Raw genomic sequence first — 17962 nt, 5'->3', positions numbered from 1 at the left:
TGTGGGACGCCACCACAGCGTGGCTTGATAAGCGGTGTGCGGGTCCACAACCGGGATCCAAACGCGTGAACCCCAGGCCGCTGAAGTGGAGCGTGGGCGCTTAACCACTGCACCCCCGGGCCCGGCCTTGAACCAAGATTTCTTATAGAACTTGCAGCAACGACAGAGCCCTCTGGTGGCAACAATGCGGCATTTCTCTCTCTGGGGAAGACGCCTGCAGATGAGTCAGTGCGTGTGGTGAGGGTCTAGGACCCTTCAGGCCAACGGGATTTTCCGGGGTCTCCCTGTTCGGACCAGATGCTCAGGGGCCTTTCTGCCTGGAGCCCTCCCAGGGCCCCTCCCCTCCCCCCGTTTCCTGACGGAGGGGGCGGCGAGGCCCCACCCAGAAGCGAAGCGTCAGAGGGACGGGCCGAGGAGCTGGAAGGGGCTTTGCCGAGTGTGGGGGATGGACTGGCTCCTTCACACAGCGAGGGTTCGCCCGGGCCCTGGGGTCGGCCAGCCTGTGCGGCGATGCTGTGTCAGGTAGGGGCAAGGCCCTGGGGAGCTGCTGTGCGGGCAGCGGAGCGGGACCTGGGGCAGGGCTGGGAGGAGGGTCGGGACGCTCCCTACGTCGGGGAACTTGAATCTTGACTGTGAGCAGGACACAGCCAGGCACAGAGGGCAGTCCTGCTGGGCAGGGGACGTGGCTCCTGGGACGTCCTGCAAGGGATCCGCCGAGGCTGGGGCCTGGCGCGTGGGCCCTGACGGTACTTGGTAACCGTCACTTTGCTTGGACGACGTAAGACAGCCAACTCCGAACACCAGCTGCAGCTGAAGATTTTTCTCATGAGACGTGGGGCTGGAAGGGTGAGTACCGGTTGGGGGGCTTTTGGCTGCAAGGAACAGAAAACCCGCTACAAGAGCTTAGTCCTAAGGGGTTAATTGTGTCGGGTAACAGGAAGCCTGGACACAGAGAAGCCTCCAGGGTTGCCAGGTTCAGAGGCTCAGCAGTGACACCGAAGATGTGTCCCTCAGCTCACTGTCCTCCAGCTGGCAGGCCTCACGGTCACAATATGGCTGCCTGAGCTCAGCCATCACAGACAGTCTCAGAAATAACCAAGAAGAAAGGACAGCGTCTCCTTCCTGTGTCTTCTTTCGAGAGAGAGGACGCCGCCCCAGAAGCCTCTGCAGGTGCCCCTCAGGCCTCATTCCTGAGCCATCCTGGTGAGCTGGGAGACCAGCACCAGCCCCTCCACCTGGGCACAGGTGGGGTCTCTTATAGGAAAACGTGGGTGGAGTCGGGTACGCTCCAGCACTGACTCTGCTCCAGGTCTACCGTTCATTCAACGATCTTCCCCAAGAGCCTGCTGTGGGCTGGGCACGGTTCTGGGCACCTGGACACACAAGGCGTGGATGCCCTCGGCCCCCGGTCTGGGAGGCGACTCTCACGAGGCAAAGACAGATGCTGAAGGGGAGAGCAAGTCAGTCAGTGTCGTCGCAGGTGGTGCCAGATGCACAGAGAAACCAAACGGGCCTGGGATGCAGAGGAACCGGGAGCGGGGCCGCCCTCCTGAGGACCCACAAGTGCAAAGGCCCCGAGGTGGGTCTGGGCTGGCAGGAGGTGGCAGAGTGAGCGCCCCGGGAGCAGCTTCTGCGTCGTCGGGTGAGGGGCAGCTGTGGATGTGGGGGAGTGGGGGTGGCGGAATGCGGCCCGAGAATGCGGACGGCCCTTCTCCTGTTGCCGGGCGACCACGGACACACTTGGTGTTGGGGAGCAAGGCTGCAGGGCCGGGAGGCCCAGTCCATGGGGGACCACTGGCTGAGTTCACTCAACAACCGCCACGGCTCAGAGGCCAAGGGCAGGTCAGAAAGGGGGCAGGACGATGACACCCCCAGCCCCCTCGGCGCCATGTACCAGCACCGAGGCTCCAAGCACATGGACGCCGGGGAGCTGGGGTCCCACGACCAAGAGGAGGAGACTCCCCCCGAGGAGGTGTCCAGAGAGGAGTTCCTGGACACCCGGGGCCCGGGAGAGGCGCTGCCCGGGCTGGAGAAGGATGAGGAGGCTGTGTCCGAGATGAGGTGGGTGGCGGAGTGGGCTGGGCCGGGCGGGGTGGTGGGCAGGGAGCCTAGTCCCCGCCGTGGCTCCAGGTGTGCGGGCTGAGATGGGGTGGGCAGCAGGCACGGCCCCATCTGGGTGGGGGCCACCCAGAAGCGCAGGTCTGGACTCGCACAGAGTTGAGAGGCCAAGCTGGAAACTCTCCCAGGTCAAAAGCCGAAACCACTCCGAGTGCCACAGGCTGCCAGACACTTCAGCGTGGCCGGGGTGGGGGTGGGGGGCGAGTGCCTGCTGGACTGAGCACCTTTGGGGCGTGACCTCTGGCAGTGGTGGCATCCCAGGGAGAGCCAGGCGCTCCCTCTTGGCTGCGTCCCTCTGTCTGTCCCTCCATCTGTCCTTCCGTCTGTCCCTCTGCCTGCCCGCGGGGCAGCTGCTCTGGCTGGACGCAGGAAGGAGCTCCATGCCTCTCCCTCGCTCCGTCTTGGCGTCTTGTGTCCTCTCCACACCCAGCGGGACGCCCGCCCTCTGTGCACAAGTGACGTCCTGCTCTTGTGAGCTTGTGCGCTGTGGTGGCCCTGGCAGGTGGCGCGGGCCGTGCAGGGACAGGCGGTGTCGGGTGGGCTTCCCGGGTGTGGCACACAGTCGGCACGTCACACACGCTTGTGATGAGAAGTGCCCCTGAGGTGGGAGCCGTTGGTCCCGTCTGAAGACAAGGGCACTGGGGGTGCCGGTTGGGTCCAAGTCGGGCTGGCCGTGGAGCCGGGGTCCGTCCAGGGGCCGGGCAGGGGCCGAGGAAGGAGGGGCAGCGAGCGGCTCTGACCTCATGGCCGACCCCCCCGCAGCCGGCTGTCGGTGTCCCAGAGGCTCCCGGGCGCGGCCGCCATGCGAGGCAGGAAGAAGAGAAGGCGGCTCCTGGAGCTGGCGAAACCCAAGACCAACTGGCAAGTGCTGAGGGACAGGTGAGGCTGCCGCGGCGTCGCGGGAGCCCGATGAGGGGGGGCGGGCGCCGCGAGGAGGTGCAGCCCCGGGTCCCCTCCGCCTTCTGCCCCGGGCCGCCCGCCCCTCCGAGCTCGGTCCCCCCTCCCGTCATCCCCGCACGGTACACTTGGGCAGGTGCAGAGGGAGGCGAGAAGCCAGGGGGCGCTGGTGGGCGGTGCGGGCGGTGCGGGCGGGCGGGCGCTGGAGCCAAGGCGCCGGCCTGTCTCACCCAGCACGGCCCGCCGCTGCCAGGGCTTTGCCTGGATCTCCCCGCGCTTGTGGAGCCTGCAGGTCTGTGTCTACTGGTGAGTCCAGGGCGCCGCCCCCACCTCGGCCCGGCAGGCGGCCAGGCGCCGGGCTCCCCTCGCTCCACAGCCTCTCGTGCCCTTGGGGCCAAGGATGGGGCGCCCACCCCAGGGCCTCTCCTGACCCACCGGGTGTGTGGGCCCTGTCGTCCCGCCACGCGGCCCGGGCTCCGCTCCTGGTGTTGCCTTTCTTTCCAGCTCCCCGTTCTCCGAATGTCAGCTGAGAATATTCTCCATCCCTCGTCATGGCTGCTCCTCCGCGTCCCCTCGCTCTCCCTCCCCCTCCTGCCGCCCGCCCTGCTGTCTCCCGTCGGTGTGGCCGGCGCCTGAGTTCTGTTTCAGGGCAGCCCCCTCACTCTGAGCCGCGCCGGGCTGTGTTCCAGGCCATCCACGTACTGGACGGAGAGGTTTCTCGAGGACACCACCCTCACCGTCACCGTGCCCGGTAGGTCGAGCCGCCGCCTCCCCCTCTCCCTCGGGGGCCGCTGGCTCAGGGGCTGTCCTGAGGGGCTCTTGTCCCGCCCTGGAGCCAGGCCACCCGTCTGACTCGCTGCCCCCAGTCTCCTGGGTGGGTCACCCCACCGCCCCCTGACCTGTGACTCGCTCCGACTGGGGGGACCTCCCCAGCCCCAACCTCCCAGGAGTCCCTGCGGCCCCCCAGCCCCCAGGCCATCGTCTCTGGCTCTGTCCCCTGAGGAGCTGCAGCCAGCTGGACGCTGTCGTGGGGGAGACGGGTGGGGCGGACGCTCTGGGGAAATCCCAATTTGTGCCCAAAAGGGGGTCAGTGTCAACGTCACAAAGGACCCTTTGCCCTCCTTTCCACGACGGTGTCTGTACTTTCTGAGGGCAGCGCGTCCCTTTAAACAAAAGACTGGAGGAGGCTGGAGGCTGGCGGGCAGCAGGGTGGGTCCCGGGGTTCGATCTCCCCGCAGTGGACACTCTGGGCCTCCACCAGCTCCAGCCCCAAGTCCACTTTCCCAACCGGCGGGTCTTCGGGGCCGCACTGAGCTCCGGTCCACCCCCCGCTCCCACCCCGTGTGCCCCGACCTCTGAGCCCTTGTCCCCAAGATGGGGACAGCAAGTCACCCTCTGCCAGGACGGCCGCCGAGCTTTTGGCCCGCAGCCCCTGGCTGAGCCTGGCGCCTGAGCCGTGCAAAGCCGCGATCAGGAGGAGGGGAGCCTGGGCGGCAGGCGTCGGCTGGAGCTGTGTCCCGTTGCGCAGTGGTGTCCCGCCGGGTGGAGGAGCTGGCCCGACCGAAGAGGTTCTACTCGGAGTATTACAACAGCAGCAGGTGAGGCCCGGCCACGGCCCACCGCTGGGGGGGGCGGCGGGGGAGGACACGTGACGTGGTCCGAGCTCCACGCATGGCGCTCATCACCGCGGTGGATCCAAAGAGCCAGCAGTTGTAGGACGTGGTCGTTTTATGTGCCACGTGGGACCCGGTTCTTTGTCACTTAGTTTCATGTTCATTGAAAGTGACCTTCAGAGGTAAGCAGACAGATTTCGATGGCCCGTCTTCAAGCGCACGAGAAAGAAAAAGACAACCGGACTGAATTACTCGTGTTTGGAGTCACCTTTCCGCTCAGAGAGGGTGACGTTCCACACGCGGCTTTGCTGCCCGTCTCTGTGACGACTTCTCGGTTAATGCCGAGTTGTGTGTGACCTGAAGACGGTTTAAGTGCGTTTAGACGTGGCTTCTGTAGAACCAGGGAGGCAGGGGGCTCGGCGGAGGTGATCTCAGCACACGAGGGGGCAGCGAGGCCGTTCTGAGCTGCTTCCCGGCCCGAGTGGTGGAAGGTGCTGCATCACTGAGACCCGATGTTGGGGGCCCGGGCCCAGCGAGCTCAGGGGGAGCTCACTCCCCAGATTCTGTGGTGGCTGCAGGACCCACGTGGCGTCCAGCCCCGATGACCGGGTGGGGAGAAGGCCTGGGGTCTGTCACCACGGGGTGGGCGGAGAAGCACGGAGCCTGAAGACGCCATTGCAGGGTGAGGGGCGACCTCAGGACAAGGTCGCTCCGTCCTTGAGAACACTTGGGGCCTCTGTCGGGGGTCCTCTCATGAATCCCCCCCTGGGGGGCGTTTTCCGAGCCCCAGAATCAGAGGGGAGCTTCTGGAACGCACAGAAGCACAGCCGTGCCTGGGCTGAGCGGGGTCTCCGGCGTCGCTGTCCCCTAGGACCACCCCCATCTGGCCCATTTCCAAGGCCACCCTGGAGTGCCAGCCGTCCAGCCGCCTGCGGGAGCTGGCCACCCCGAAGGTCCGGAACAACATCTGGAGCCTCAACATGTCCGAGGTGGGTGCCGCGCCCTCGGGAGCCCCAGCAGACGAGAGGGAACACATGCAGCGCACGGCCGTGCAGCCACCCTGTTGAACCCTCGGGCTCACGGGGGTTTGCCCAGGAAAAGCTCCCTCTTCCTCTCGCCTGAGCTCTCTGCCACATGTGGGCGCCATGCGGCCCCGTCCGGCCGCCCTGCGCCAGCCTCCTCTCTCGCCCCGGGAGGGCCCCTCCTCCCGGCTCCCGTTCTGCCCCCGCGGCGGTGCGTCTGAGGCCCTGGCGGGGGTCGCAGCTCAGGCCCCCGAGGTGCCGAGTCCTGTCCTGTTGTCCGGATGGACCACACTCGCCCGCTCGATGGCGTTCCTGGTTTTCGCCCGTTGCAGACACAGCAGCTGCGGACATTCGCGCAGTTTTGGGGGTGTCTCCACGCTCCAGGGCGACGGCTGGGTCTAGGGTGCGACCCGCCCCCCAGAGTGGCCGTCCCGTGTGCTCCACACTGGCGTCTGTCCGCTTGTCTGTCTGCTCCCTCGTTTCTGTTGGGCGGTTCTCGCAGACGCGCCGTCCCGCTGTGGTTTGAAGCTGCGCTGAGTGACGCGCGGTGCGTCTCCCCGTGGGGTTATCTGCAGATGCCCACCGAAAAGATTCAAGCAAATCCAGACGTCAAGCTATTTCTCTGTTCAACACTTCAGTGCGTTTCTGACAGACAAGGACGTGTTGTGGTGGTTGTTTTGGGTTTTTTTGTAGTTGAAAGTAACACGTTTCTATAATGTGATACTTTTTTTTTTACTTTTATCCTCTTTTGCAATTTTGACAATTTATAGTGACTTCATAGTTTTGTACTTCTATCCTTTTTAAAAAAATTTCTTTTTCATTGCAGTAACATTGGTTTATAACATTATATAATTTCAGGTGTACATCATTATATTTCAATTTCTGTGTAGATCACGTCATGTTCGGCAGCCAGACTAATTCTAGCCCCTCCCCCACATGAGCCTAATCACTCCTTTCACCCCCCCGCCCCGACCCCATGGTGACCACCAGTCCAATCTCTGTTGCTGTGTGTTTGTCTGCTGTTGTTTTATCTTCTACTTATGAGTGAGATCATGTGGTATTTGACCTTCTCTCTCTGACTTATTTCACTCAGCATAATACCCTCAAGGTCCATCCACGTTGTCACAAATGGCCAGATTTCGTCATTTTTTATGGCTGAGTAGTATTCCATCCCGTATAAATACCACATCTTCTTTATCCATTCGTCCCTTGATGGGATTGTGTATAATGCTGCAGTGAACACAGGGGTGCAGGTATCTTTATGCCTTTGCGTTTTCAAGTTCTTTGGATAAATACCCAGCAGTGGGATACCTGGATCATATGGTAGATCTATTCTTAATTTTCTGAGGATACTCCAAACTGCTTTCCACAGTGGCTGCACCAGTTTGCACTGCCACCAGCAGTGAACAAGGATTCCCATCTCTCCACACTCTCTCCCCCATGTGTTGTTTCCTGTCTTGTTGATTATAGCCATCCTGACCGGAGTGAGGTGATACCTCATTGTAGTTTTGATTTGCATTTCCCTGATAGCTAATGACGTTGAGCATGTTTTCATACGCCTGTTGGCCATCTGTATATCTTCTTTGGAGAAATCTCGGTTCAGATCTTTTGCCCATTTTCTAATTGGGTTGTTGGCTTTTTTGGTGTTGAGCTGTGTGAATTCTTTGTATATTTTGGATATTAACCTCTTATCTGATATGTGGTTTGCAAATATCTTCTTCCAGTTGTTAGGTTGTCTTTTCGTTTTCTTGATGGCTTCCTTTGCTGTGCAGAAGCTTTTTAGTTCGCTGTAGTCCCATTTGTTCATTTTTTCTACTGTTTCTCTTGCCGGTCAGACACGGGACTTGAAAATATGCTGCTAAGACCGATGTCAAAGAGCGTACTGCTTATGTTTTCTTCTAGAAGTTTAACGGTTTCAGGTCTTACCTTCAAGTCTTTAATCCATTTTGAGTTGATTTTTGTGGTGGTGTAAGATAAGGGTCTATTCTCATTCTTTTGCATGTGGCTGACCAGTTTTCCTAACACCATGTGTTGAAGAGACTGTCCTTTCTCCATGTATGTTCTTGGCTCCTTTGTCGAAAATTAGCTGTTCATAAACGTGTGGGGGTGAGGACGTTTTAAAAACAGCCATAATAACAATGATCATCGTGAGGAAATTTAACAGTAACATCTTAATATCAAATACTCACTCCGAGTTCAGTTTTACCAGTTGAGTCAAAACAGGCTTTCTGTGGCCACTTTGGCGAATCAGGATCCGAAGGAGGGCGCTGGCCTTTTCACTGTCCCTCCAGCCGTCCCTCCTCCAGCCCGTCCCTCCTCCAACCCGTCCCTCCTCCAGCCCGTCCCTCCTCTAACCCGTCCCTCCTCTAACCCGTCCCTCCTCCAGCCCATCCCTCCTCCAGCCCGTCCCCCCTCTAACCCGTCCCTCCTCCAACCCGTCCCTCCTCCAGCCCGTCCCTCCTCCAGCCCGTCCCTCCTCTAACCCGTCCCTCCTCTAACCCGTCCCTCCTCCAGCCCATCCCTCCTCCAGCCCGTCCCTCCTCCAGCCCGTCCCCCCTCTAACCCGTCCCTCCTCCAACCCGTCCCTCCTCCAGCCCGTCCCTCCTCCAGCCCGTCCCTCCTCTAACCCGTCCCTCCTCTAACCCGTCCCTCCTCCAGCCCATCCCTCCTCCAGCCCGTCCCCCCTCTAACCCGTCCCTCCTCCGACCCGTCCCTCCGGCCCGTCCCTCCTCCGACCCGTCCCTCCTCCAACCCGTCCCTCCGACCCGTCCCTCCTCCAACCCGTCCCTCCTCCAGCCCGTCCCTCCTCCAGCCCGTCCCCCCTCTAACCCGTCCCTCCTCCAGCCCGTCCCTCCTCCAGCCCGTCCCCCCTCTAACCCGTCCCTCCTCCAGCCCGTCCCTCCTCTAACCCGTCCCTCCTCTAACCCGTCCCTCCTCCAGCCCGTCCCTCCTCCAACCCGTCCCTCCGACCCGTCCCTCCTCCAACCCGTCCCACCGGCCCATCCTCCTCCAGCCCGTCCCTCCTCCGACCCGTCCCTCCTCCAGCCCGTCCCTCCTCCGACCCGTCCCTCCTCCAGCCCGTCCCTCCTCCCAGCCGTCCCTCCTCTAACCCGTCCCTCCTCCAGCCCGTCCCTCCTCCAGCCCGTCCCCCCTCTAACCCGTCCCTCCTCCAACCCGTCCCTCCTCCAGCCCGTCCCTCCTCCAGCCCGTCCCCCCTCTAACCCGTCCTTCCTCCAACCCGTCCCTCCTCCAGCCCGTCCCCCCTCTAACCCGTCCCTCCTCCAACCCGTCCCTCCTCCAGCCCGTCCCTCCTCCAGCCCGTCCCCCCTCTAACCCGTCCCTCCTCCAGCCCGTCCCTCCTCCAGCCCGTCCCCCCTCTAACCCGTCCCTCCTCCAGCCCGTCCCTCCTCCGACCCGTCCCTCCTCCAGCCCGTCCCTCCTCCGACCCGTCCCTCCTCCAGCCCGTCCCTCCTCCCACCCGTCCCTCCTCCAACCCGTCCCTCCTCCGACCCGTCCCTCCGGCCCTTCCCTCCTCCAACCCGTCCCTCCGGCCCGTCCCTCCTCCAACCCGTCCCTCCTCCAACCCGTCCCTCCTCCGACCCGTCCCTCCGGCCCGTCCCTCCTCCGACCCGTCCCTCCGGCCCGTCCCTCCTCCGACCCGTCCCTCCTCCGACCCGTCCCTCCGACCCGTCCCTCCTCCAACCCGTCCCTCCTCCAGCCCGTCCCTCCTCCGGCCCGTCCCTCCTTCAGCCTGTCCCTCCTCCAGCCCGTCCCTCCTCCGGCCCGTCCCTCCTTCAGCCTGTCCCTCCTCTGGCCGTCCCCCAAGACTGGAGACGCACCGTGTGCGCATCAGACCCCAGGATGTCCTTGATTAGAGCAGTGACTGTCCTCTTTATGGAGGACAATTTCAACAGGAAAAGGACGCAGAAAGAGGGAAAGAGGAAAGTTCTGGGTGACCTTAGAGGTCATTTCAGCGGATGCCCTGCCTCCACGCCGGCTCCTGCCAGCCCTGTACTGAGCATTTGGGAACATTAAATACACGCACACGGGCACCGACCAGCATTTGGCAGGTCTGGGAGGAGCCCATCTCCTCCTCTTTAAGGGATAGTTCACTTCACCAGCTGCCCCGTGCCCCCTCCGTCTCCAGGGCCTCTGGAGCGCCCGTCGCTTTCCACTCGTCAGTGCTGTCTCCTCACTGTGCAGTGGGCAGACGACTTCACACACAGAGGAGCCCGAGGTGCACTGGGCCAGGAACGAGGGTCAGCGGGCCGTGGGGGGCAGCCTGGGAAGAGCGGTCTGGTCTGCGCTGTTCTGGGGCCGGGAGCCGGTGACCAGCAGCCCCCAGAGCTCAGGCCGGGTGCCACCCCGAGCAGCTGCACCAGGGCCGACCGTCTCCGTGGGGCGTGGATTCCCCAGGAAACGCTGCGAGGTCATCTCTGGGGCCAGCGGGTCCCGCTTCTCAGGGAAACGTCTGCAGAGTTTCCCACCGTCACCCCCACTTGTCGCCATGAGCTCAGCCTCGTTTCCATCATTTTATGCTTTATTGCACGTGTGGACCCGGGAGCCATAATCGCCACATCTCGTGTTTTTAACGTGCTCCTCCGGCAGCTTGGCTTTCTCGCTTTTCCCCTCGATCTGTGCTGCCTGGAGCCCTGCCCACTGATGGTACCGAAGCAATGCTTTTGCTGCTGGACTGTGTCCTCTCGTTCAGACATACTGCAGCCAGCTCGCGCAGCCCCCAGCGATGGCAGCCAGGAGTGTGCTGTGAAAACGCCACAGCGCTCACGTCCCTGTACTCGGCCGCCGGGGTTTCCATTCGCAGTGTCATCCTGTGAGCACGCACAGCTTTATGAGGTGGACAGGTTGCTGTCCACAGAAGTGTGTGTGAGGGTTTCTTTCTGCCCGTGTTCCTGCCGGGGCTTCCTAGTGTCAGACTTTCTCAGTTTTGCCACATTTTTTGGCAGGCAGGGACATTTTATTTTTTAATTTACGTTTCCCTGGTCCACAGGGAGGAGTGTTGACCATTTAGCTTCCTCTCCTGTATGATTAGCCCAATCCTACTGGTTCTTTGGGTTGTTGATTTAGAGTAGCTCTTTACATATGATGGCTACCACTCTTTTGCTGAGCACATTAGTCTTTTTGTGTTATTTTTGGGGTCTTTTTGATCCAGTGGCCTGTGGGGAATTGTAGACTGCGCTGCTCTTCCCTCTAACTCTTTTTCCAGGTGTCCCAGGTGTCCCGGGCCGCCCAGATGGCCATCCCCAGTCCCAGGATCCTCCAGCTGGCTAAGCCCAGGGCTCCAGCCACCCTGCTGGGAGAGTGGGACCCCGTGCTGAAGCCCAAGCCCCACGTGTCAGACTACAACCGCCTCCTCCACTTGGCCAGTAAGTCGGTCCATGGGGCTTGGTTCCTAGGAGGCCCTGTGTCCCTTCCCCTGGACACGGGCCGGGGTGGGGGGGCTGCTTCTGCCAGATTCCTGCTCCCTCCTCCTTCAGCTCCTCCTGAAACTGCAGACCCGCCCGCCTCCCTGGGGTCCACTCCTGCCGCAGCCTGCGGGCTCCCGGGGCTGGCAGAGGGGCTGCTCCACAGGGAGAGAGGCGCAAGGGAGAGGCTCGTGGTCCTGATGCAGGGGGTGCTGGCTGAGAGAGCCGCCCATCAGGGCGAGTGGGTGCAGAGAGAAAGTTGGGTTGCACGGCTGGGGGCCCGAGAGCCAAGCTGGGGTGCGAGGGCAGCTTTAAATCCGTGTGGGCCCAAACCCCTTCCTGCCTCCAAGCGAAGGGTCCTCATGCGGAGGTTGCATGCTTGTCGTAGGGGATTCAGAAAACGCGGGAGGACATGCAAGGAGGAGTCCTGCCACCAGGGACAGTGCTGTTTGCAGGTTTCCTTCTGGACACATGCGGCCTGGACACGCAGACCCGGGTCGCAGAAGGGGGACAGGGAGGGCACAGTAGGTCCCCGTGTCTTCCCTCGGGGGCTGGAGACGGTCCGTGTGGCAGATGACCTCACTGGCATCCAGTTGTGGCCACATTCCCAGGAGGTCAAAGCTGCGGCCAGGTCAGGCATGAAGTCTTGGTTTGCTGACGTGGAACTTAGTGCAAGCGACTCCATTTTAGGCCTGTTGTCTCTTTTTTAACAATTCCCACCCCTCCCCAGCCCCTGGCCCCCACGAGCCCACTCTCTGTCTGTGGATCTGCCTGTTCTGGATGTTTCCTGTCAATGGGGTCACACGCCGTGTGTCCTTCTGTGTCTGCGTCTCTCCCTGAGCGTCGTGTGTTCAGGTCCGTCCACGTGCAGCTGTGTCAGGGCCTCGCTCCTCTTCACGGCTGCGTCATATTCCAGTGTGTGGGGGGACACGTTCTCTTTGTCCATCTTCCATTGCCAGATGGGCCACTGGCCTCGGGAGCTTTGACCCGCAGGTTGATCTCGCAGGGGGAGTGGCCTGGCGCCTGACGCTGTCCTTCTCTCCTGCCCCCTCAGCGCCCAAGGCCCAGTCGGACAAGTGTGTTCCTGACCGAGACCCACGCTGGGAGGTGCTGGAGGTCACCAAGAGGGCAGTGGCCAGTCCTCGCGTCGTCTCCCTGGCGAAGCCCAAGGTGCGCAGGGGCCTGAGCGAGGGCTACGACCCCTACCGCATCTCCCCGGCCTCCCTGGTGGCCCAGGCGTCCCCTCGCCTCTACGAGCTCGCCACCCCCAAGAGCATCACCAAAAAAGTGTGAGTGACCCAGGCCCGGCCTCTGAGGCCCGTTCCCAGTAAACACCAAGTGCATCTGAACCCTGTGTGTGGCTGCTCCGAGTGCTCCAGCCTGGAGGGAGGCGGCAGGACCTCGAGAGGAGGGATAATAATAATATTTATGTTGGGACCCAACCTGCGGTCTGTCCAGCCCTTTTATTTTCCAAGTCACTTTCACCTGCGCCTCAGGTTCTCTGAGGTCGGACTTCGGCCTTGTCCACGTCAGAGCCGCCCTCGGAACCTCTCACATCCAGCTGCGTTCTGGGGTCCACACACACCGCAGACTCGGAGAGAACAAGCTGATGCTGACTGCACGGCTCGTTGATCTTTATGGCGACCCAACGATGGGGCTATAATTGTCCCCATTCATGAGATGGAAACTGAGGCTCAGAGAGACTGAGAAGGACCCACAGGCCCTGTGTGGGTCTCCTGTGGCTGCTGTAACAGACCACCATGAACACTGGCTTCAAACAACACATACTTATCGCCTCACGTCCTGGGCTCAGGAGTCCGACAGGGTCCCACGGGGCTAAACCCAGGGTGGGCAGGGCGGGTCCCCCCAGAGGCCCCAGGGGAGGAGCGCGTCCCGCCTCCTCCAGCTTCCAGAGGCGCCGCGTCCTGGGCTCGGGGCCCCTTCCTCCGTCCGCACGGCCAGCAGTGCAGCGTCCCCATCTCGGCCTCTGACCCTCCCGCCTCCCTCTGCTCAGGACCCTGGGATGACCCTGGGCCCCGGGAATCCAGGGTCACCCCCATCCCAGGGGCCTTTACTCAGTACCACCTTCAAAGTTACCATGTGAGGTGACACACCTGCAGGTCCTGGGATGAGGACGGGGACGTCTTTGGGGCCGTCATTCAGCCCACCACAGTGGAGAGAGAACTTTTCTGTCTCTAAAACCCTAGACAAAGTCTTGTACTTCACTGGCTCTGACTGGGCCACCTGGGGACCAGTCTCTGGGTCCTGAAGGTGACATCTGACTGGCGTAGGCCAGCCCCTGACAAGCGTTCTCTCAGAGCCCAGCGAGTGTCCGGTCCTGAGCCATGAGCCTGAGAATCCAAAGTCATTACCAGACTCTGAGTTCTTCGAGGACATCAGTTCATTCAACAGTTTAAAGAGCATTTATTGAACACTTACAGGTGCAGACTAGACAGGTGTTCAGAAGAAAAGGGTTAAAAACCCTCATCCTCTTCAGTGATATGAAGATGCAAATCGGTGACTAAGTGACGTTCACAGAGGCCGGGCAACTCGCTATGACAACGTGGCGATTGCTGAGTAAATGGCTCCTGAAGATGGGGTGGGAGAGGTCCTGGTGCGTTTGTTGAGTGAATGGCTGAAATCGCTGACCCCTTCTGTGTCGCTCTGGTGGTGCAACGGGAAGAGGAGGGGGAGCTTTGGAGGACGCAGTCGTAAGGAGGAGCGTGAGTGGACCGACTGGACCCCAGCCCTCTGAGGTCGTGAGCTCCCATCCCGGAAGCAGGGCGTCCTCCGTCCACAGCCTGGACTGTGTGGTCAGCTGAATACGGCTCCAGAGATGGCCAGGTCCTAACCCCGAAATCCGGGAAGACGTTACTTTAAGTGGCACAGGGGCCGTGGGGGCCATAATGGGATCATATAAAGGACAGATGGAGTGAAGGCTGTGAGATAAGATTATCCTGGTCACCTCGTGGGTCCAGCATGATCGCTCGTCCTTATGAGAGGGAGGCAGGGGGAGATGGGACCTCAGAGAACCAAGGTGCTGTCGCCCCAAAGCAGGATGGTCCGCTTTGGCCGTGGAGACGGGGAACCAGTCCCAGAAAAAGCATGTTCTCCCCCGGACCCCAGAGGGAGCACGGCCCGCTGACACCTGGACCTCTGCCCAGTGAGAGCTCTGACCTGCGGGTAACAGACGCGTGCTGTTGTCAGCTACTGAACCCGTGGTAATTTGTCACAGCAGCAAGAGGAAACTCAAGCAGATCACAAGTCACGGAGGCAGCGTTTGAAGACCCTGTACGGTGACCGCAGTGGGGCTGGCGACCCACAGGTGCCTTGAACGACTCCCACCAACACGGGGCCTCGAACTGGGTTCTCAACCGTAGCAACCTGCACAGCAGAGCAAAACGAAACTGCGAGCCACGTGAAAGTCCAAAGTGACGCGCGTGTCCTCTTGCCAAAGGCGCCTCGCACCTCGCATTTAGCGTTCTCACCGAGGCCAAGGTGGAAGCCTCGGGCTTTCGGAGCTTCCAAAACGGAATTTAACTGTCGAGGGTCACGTCAGCCTCGTGGCGAGTCCTTCCCTTGTCCCTCCTCTCAGTCACGACTAGACGACGTCCACTGACCAGCAGAGGATCCACGCGCAGCGGGTGAAGCCTGAGGGCCAGGCAGCTGCACCCCCGCAGGCAGGCGGGCTGGACCCCAGGAAGCAGTGGAACCAGGGGAGCGCCCCCTACCTCGGGCAGTGGTCCAGCACGTGGGAGTGAGTGTGACTGAGCGGAGCCAGGGGCGGCCGGGCCTGTGCAAACGCACCCCACCAAGTGGCGGCAGCCCGGCCCATGCAAACACAGAGCAGCCCAGCTGGCACAACTGCGAGTAGCTGGGGCAGGAATGGAAAGAACAGCCCCTGCCCCCAGTGGGGGATCCGCCCCCAAAGCATGAGGAACCACAGCAGAACTGGCGGCCCAGCCCCCAGTGGTGGCAGCCCTGGCACCAGCTCCACCAGCAGCAGGGGCTGCGTCCAAGCCCCCGGGGCCCTGGGCCCCCGCCAGTGACAGCAGCACCTGTGAACCCAGCACCCACGGCAGTGGCACCACCAGCACCCAAGACCACCTGGGAGCAGCAGCACAGGTGGTGCACGGACAGCAGGGCCTGCACCCAGAGGAGCACGACACCCAGGTGATCGGAGACAAAGCGACCAAAGCCGTACCCACATAAGAAAAGGTGGCGACTGCCACAGATGCGCTGGCAGAGGGTCAGTTCATGGACACCGTGAGGAACCGTGGCAGCAACGCGGCATCGCAGAAGGAAATGCAGCTCTCCAGAAGCAAACCTGAAGTCACAGGGGATTGCAATCTGGCAGAGAATGCAAAACAGCTGTCATAAGGGAACTCAGTGAGTTACAGCAGACTCAGAAAGCGCAGTGAGCTCGGGGATAAAATCAGTGAACAGAAGGAACACCTCACCAAAGAGATTGAAGTGTAATAGGAAACAAAACAGAAATTCTGGATGTGAAGAACATAGTTAATGAGATTAGAAAAAAATGTAGAAAGCATAAAAAATAGAGCTGACGTTTTAGAGGACAGAATTACTGATTTAGAGGCTAGAAACCTAGAAATTCTTCAGGTGGAGGAGGAGGAGAGAGAATTAAGATGTTTAAAAAATGAAAAAATTCTTCGAAAAGTATCCGACTCAATTAGGAAAAGTAACATAGGCATTATAGGTCTCCCGGGGGGGCGGGAAGGGAGGGAGAAAGGAGCAGAGAGCTTGTTCAAAGAAATAATAGCTGAGAACTTCCCAAACCTGGGCAGGAGCTGGTCATGCAAGTACAGGAAGAAAATAGAACTCCTAATTACGTCAATGCAAAAAGACTTTCTCCAAGGCGTACAATATTGAAACTGTCGACAGTTGATGACAAAGAAAAGTACTAAGAGCAACAAGAGAGAAGAAATGACCCACAAAGGAGCCTCCATCAGGCTTTCAGCGGATTTCTCAGCAGAAACCTTACAGGCTAGGAGAGAGCGGAAGGATGTATTCCAAATACGGAAAGACAAAAATTATCAGCCAAGGATACTCTACCCGGTGAAATTATCCTGCGGTTATGACGGAGAAATAAAAGCTTTCCCAGATAAGCAAAAGCTGAGGGAGTTCCTTGCCAGTAGACCTCCCTACAAGAAATGACAAGGATGCCCTCGCACTGAAACAAAAAGGCAAAGGTCTACAAAGCCTTGAGCAAGGAGACAAATAGTCAGACATGATCAGAAAATTGCAGCTCTATATCAGAGTAGGTTGGCAGACACTTAATTATAACATAAAAGATAAAGGGAGAGAAAGCATCAAAAATAACTATAAACACTTCCATTTAGTCACAAACTTACAACACAAAAAAAGAATAACTTGTGACAACAAAAACATAGAAAGGGAAGGAACCTGCTTAGGCTAATGGAGATAAGAGGCTGTCAGGAAATGGACTATCTCATCTACGAGATCTTTTATACAAACCCCATGGTAACCACTAAACAAAAAATCAGAGCAGAGCCACAAGTCATAAATAAAGAGAAAACTGAGAAAACCATCACAGAAAACCCCCAAACTAAAATGGCAGGGAAAAGAAACAATGGAAATATAGAACAACCAGAAAACAAGTGATAAAATGGCAGCATTAATATGTCAATAATCACTCTAAATGTAAATGGATAGAGTTCTTCAATCAAAAGACACAGAGTAGCTGGATGGGTTAAAAAATGAGACCCAACAATGTGCTGCCTCCGGGAAACACGTCTCAGCTCTAAAGACAAACACCGGCTCAGAGTGAAGGGATGGAAGGTGATACTCCAAGCAAATGGCAAACAAAAGAAAGCGGGTGTCGCCATGCTTGTATCAGACAAAGTAGATTTCAAGATAAACAAGGCAGAGAGAGACAAGAGGGGCAGGACACAAAGATAAAAGGGACACTCCATCGAGAGGACGTGGCACTTGAATATCTATGCACCTAACACAGGAGCACAAAAGTACACAAAGCAACTACTAACAGACCTAAAGGGAGCAATTCACAGCAACACAGTCATAGTAGGGGCCTCAACACCCCCCTTACATCATCCAGACAGAAAGTCAGCAAGGAAGTAGTGGAATTAAATGAAAAACCAGATGGACTTAATAGACATTTATAGAACACGCCATCCCAAATCAGCAGAATACTCCTTCTTCTCAAGAGCACATGGAACGTTCTCAAAGTTAGACCATATGTTGGGAAACAAGGCAAGCCGCAATAAATTTAAGAAGACTGAAATCATATCAAGCATCTTTTCCAACCATAATTTAATGAAACTAGAAATGAACCACAAGAAAAAAGCTGGAAAAATAACAAATATGTGGAGACTAGACAACATGCTACTGAACAGCTATCAGATCAATGAAGAAATCAAAGGATAAATAAAAAATACGTGGAGACAAATGAAAATGAAACACATCCTATGAACTCTTACGGGATCCAGCAAAAGTGGTTCTAAGAGGGACATTTATAGCAATACGGGCCTTCCTCAACAAACACGAAAATCTCAAATAAACAAACTCACACTATACCTAAAAGAACTAGAAAAAGGACAAACACAGCCCAAAGTCAGTAGAAGGAGGGAAATAATAAAAATTAGAGCAGAATAAACAAAATAGAGACTAAAAAAACAGTAGAAAGGATCAATGAAACTAAGAGCTGGTTCTTTGAGAAGACAAACAAAATTGACAAACCCTCAGCCAGCTCACTAAGGAAACAGAGATAAGCCTCAAACAAATAAAAGCAGAGGCAGCCCTTACGGCCTGGTGGTCACAGCTTGCTGCTCACCATGTTGGCAGCCCAGGTTCGCTTCCCAGTCGCGGCACCGCGGCACCGTCTGTGAGC

The 17962-nt window shown here is 58.7% G+C and overlaps 1 protein-coding gene across 2 annotated transcripts; it reads left to right on the top strand.

Moving 5' to 3' along the window:
• Window positions 1–1683: 1683 nt before the first annotated feature.
• Window positions 1684–16457, top strand: SPMAP2 (sperm microtubule associated protein 2). Of its 2 annotated transcripts, XM_023644237.2 has the most exons (8): window positions 1684–2061; window positions 2881–2997; window positions 3250–3321; window positions 3705–3766; window positions 4544–4613; window positions 5500–5617; window positions 10875–11034; window positions 12128–16457. In XM_023644237.2, exons 1-8 carry the CDS (start codon window positions 1697–1699, stop codon window positions 12364–12366), a joined length of 1203 nt encoding a protein of 400 aa, XP_023500005.2. In that variant the 5' UTR covers window positions 1684–1696; the 3' UTR covers window positions 12367–16457. The 2 variants fall into 2 exon arrangements, with proteins under 2 accessions (XP_023500005.2, XP_023500006.2); XM_023644238.2 differs by lacking the exon at window positions 3250–3321 and having other exon boundaries at window positions 12128–16384.
• The last annotated feature ends 1505 nt before the right edge of the window (window positions 16458–17962 follow it).

Source organism: Equus caballus, chromosome 7, assembly GCF_041296265.1.
Source record: "Equus caballus isolate H_3958 breed thoroughbred chromosome 7, TB-T2T, whole genome shotgun sequence".
In the NCBI taxonomy this organism is placed as follows: Eukaryota; Metazoa; Chordata; class Mammalia; order Perissodactyla; family Equidae; genus Equus; species Equus caballus.
The sequence above is the reverse complement of the archived record's forward strand: the minus strand, read 5'-3'. Positions and strand labels throughout refer to the sequence as shown.

Excerpts from the sequence above, each read along its gene's own strand:
- SPMAP2 (XM_023644237.2), top strand. The coding sequence starts at position 1,697 with ATGCGGACGGCCCTTCTCCTGTTGCCGGGCGACCACGGACACACTTGG. Across the intron at positions 2,998-3,249 it reads TGGCAAGTGCTGAGGGACAG|CACGGCCCGCCGCTGCCAGG; the intron begins GTGAGGCTGCCG and ends TGTCTCACCCAG. Across the intron at positions 3,322-3,704 it reads CTGCAGGTCTGTGTCTACTG|GCCATCCACGTACTGGACGG; the intron begins GTGAGTCCAGGG and ends GCTGTGTTCCAG.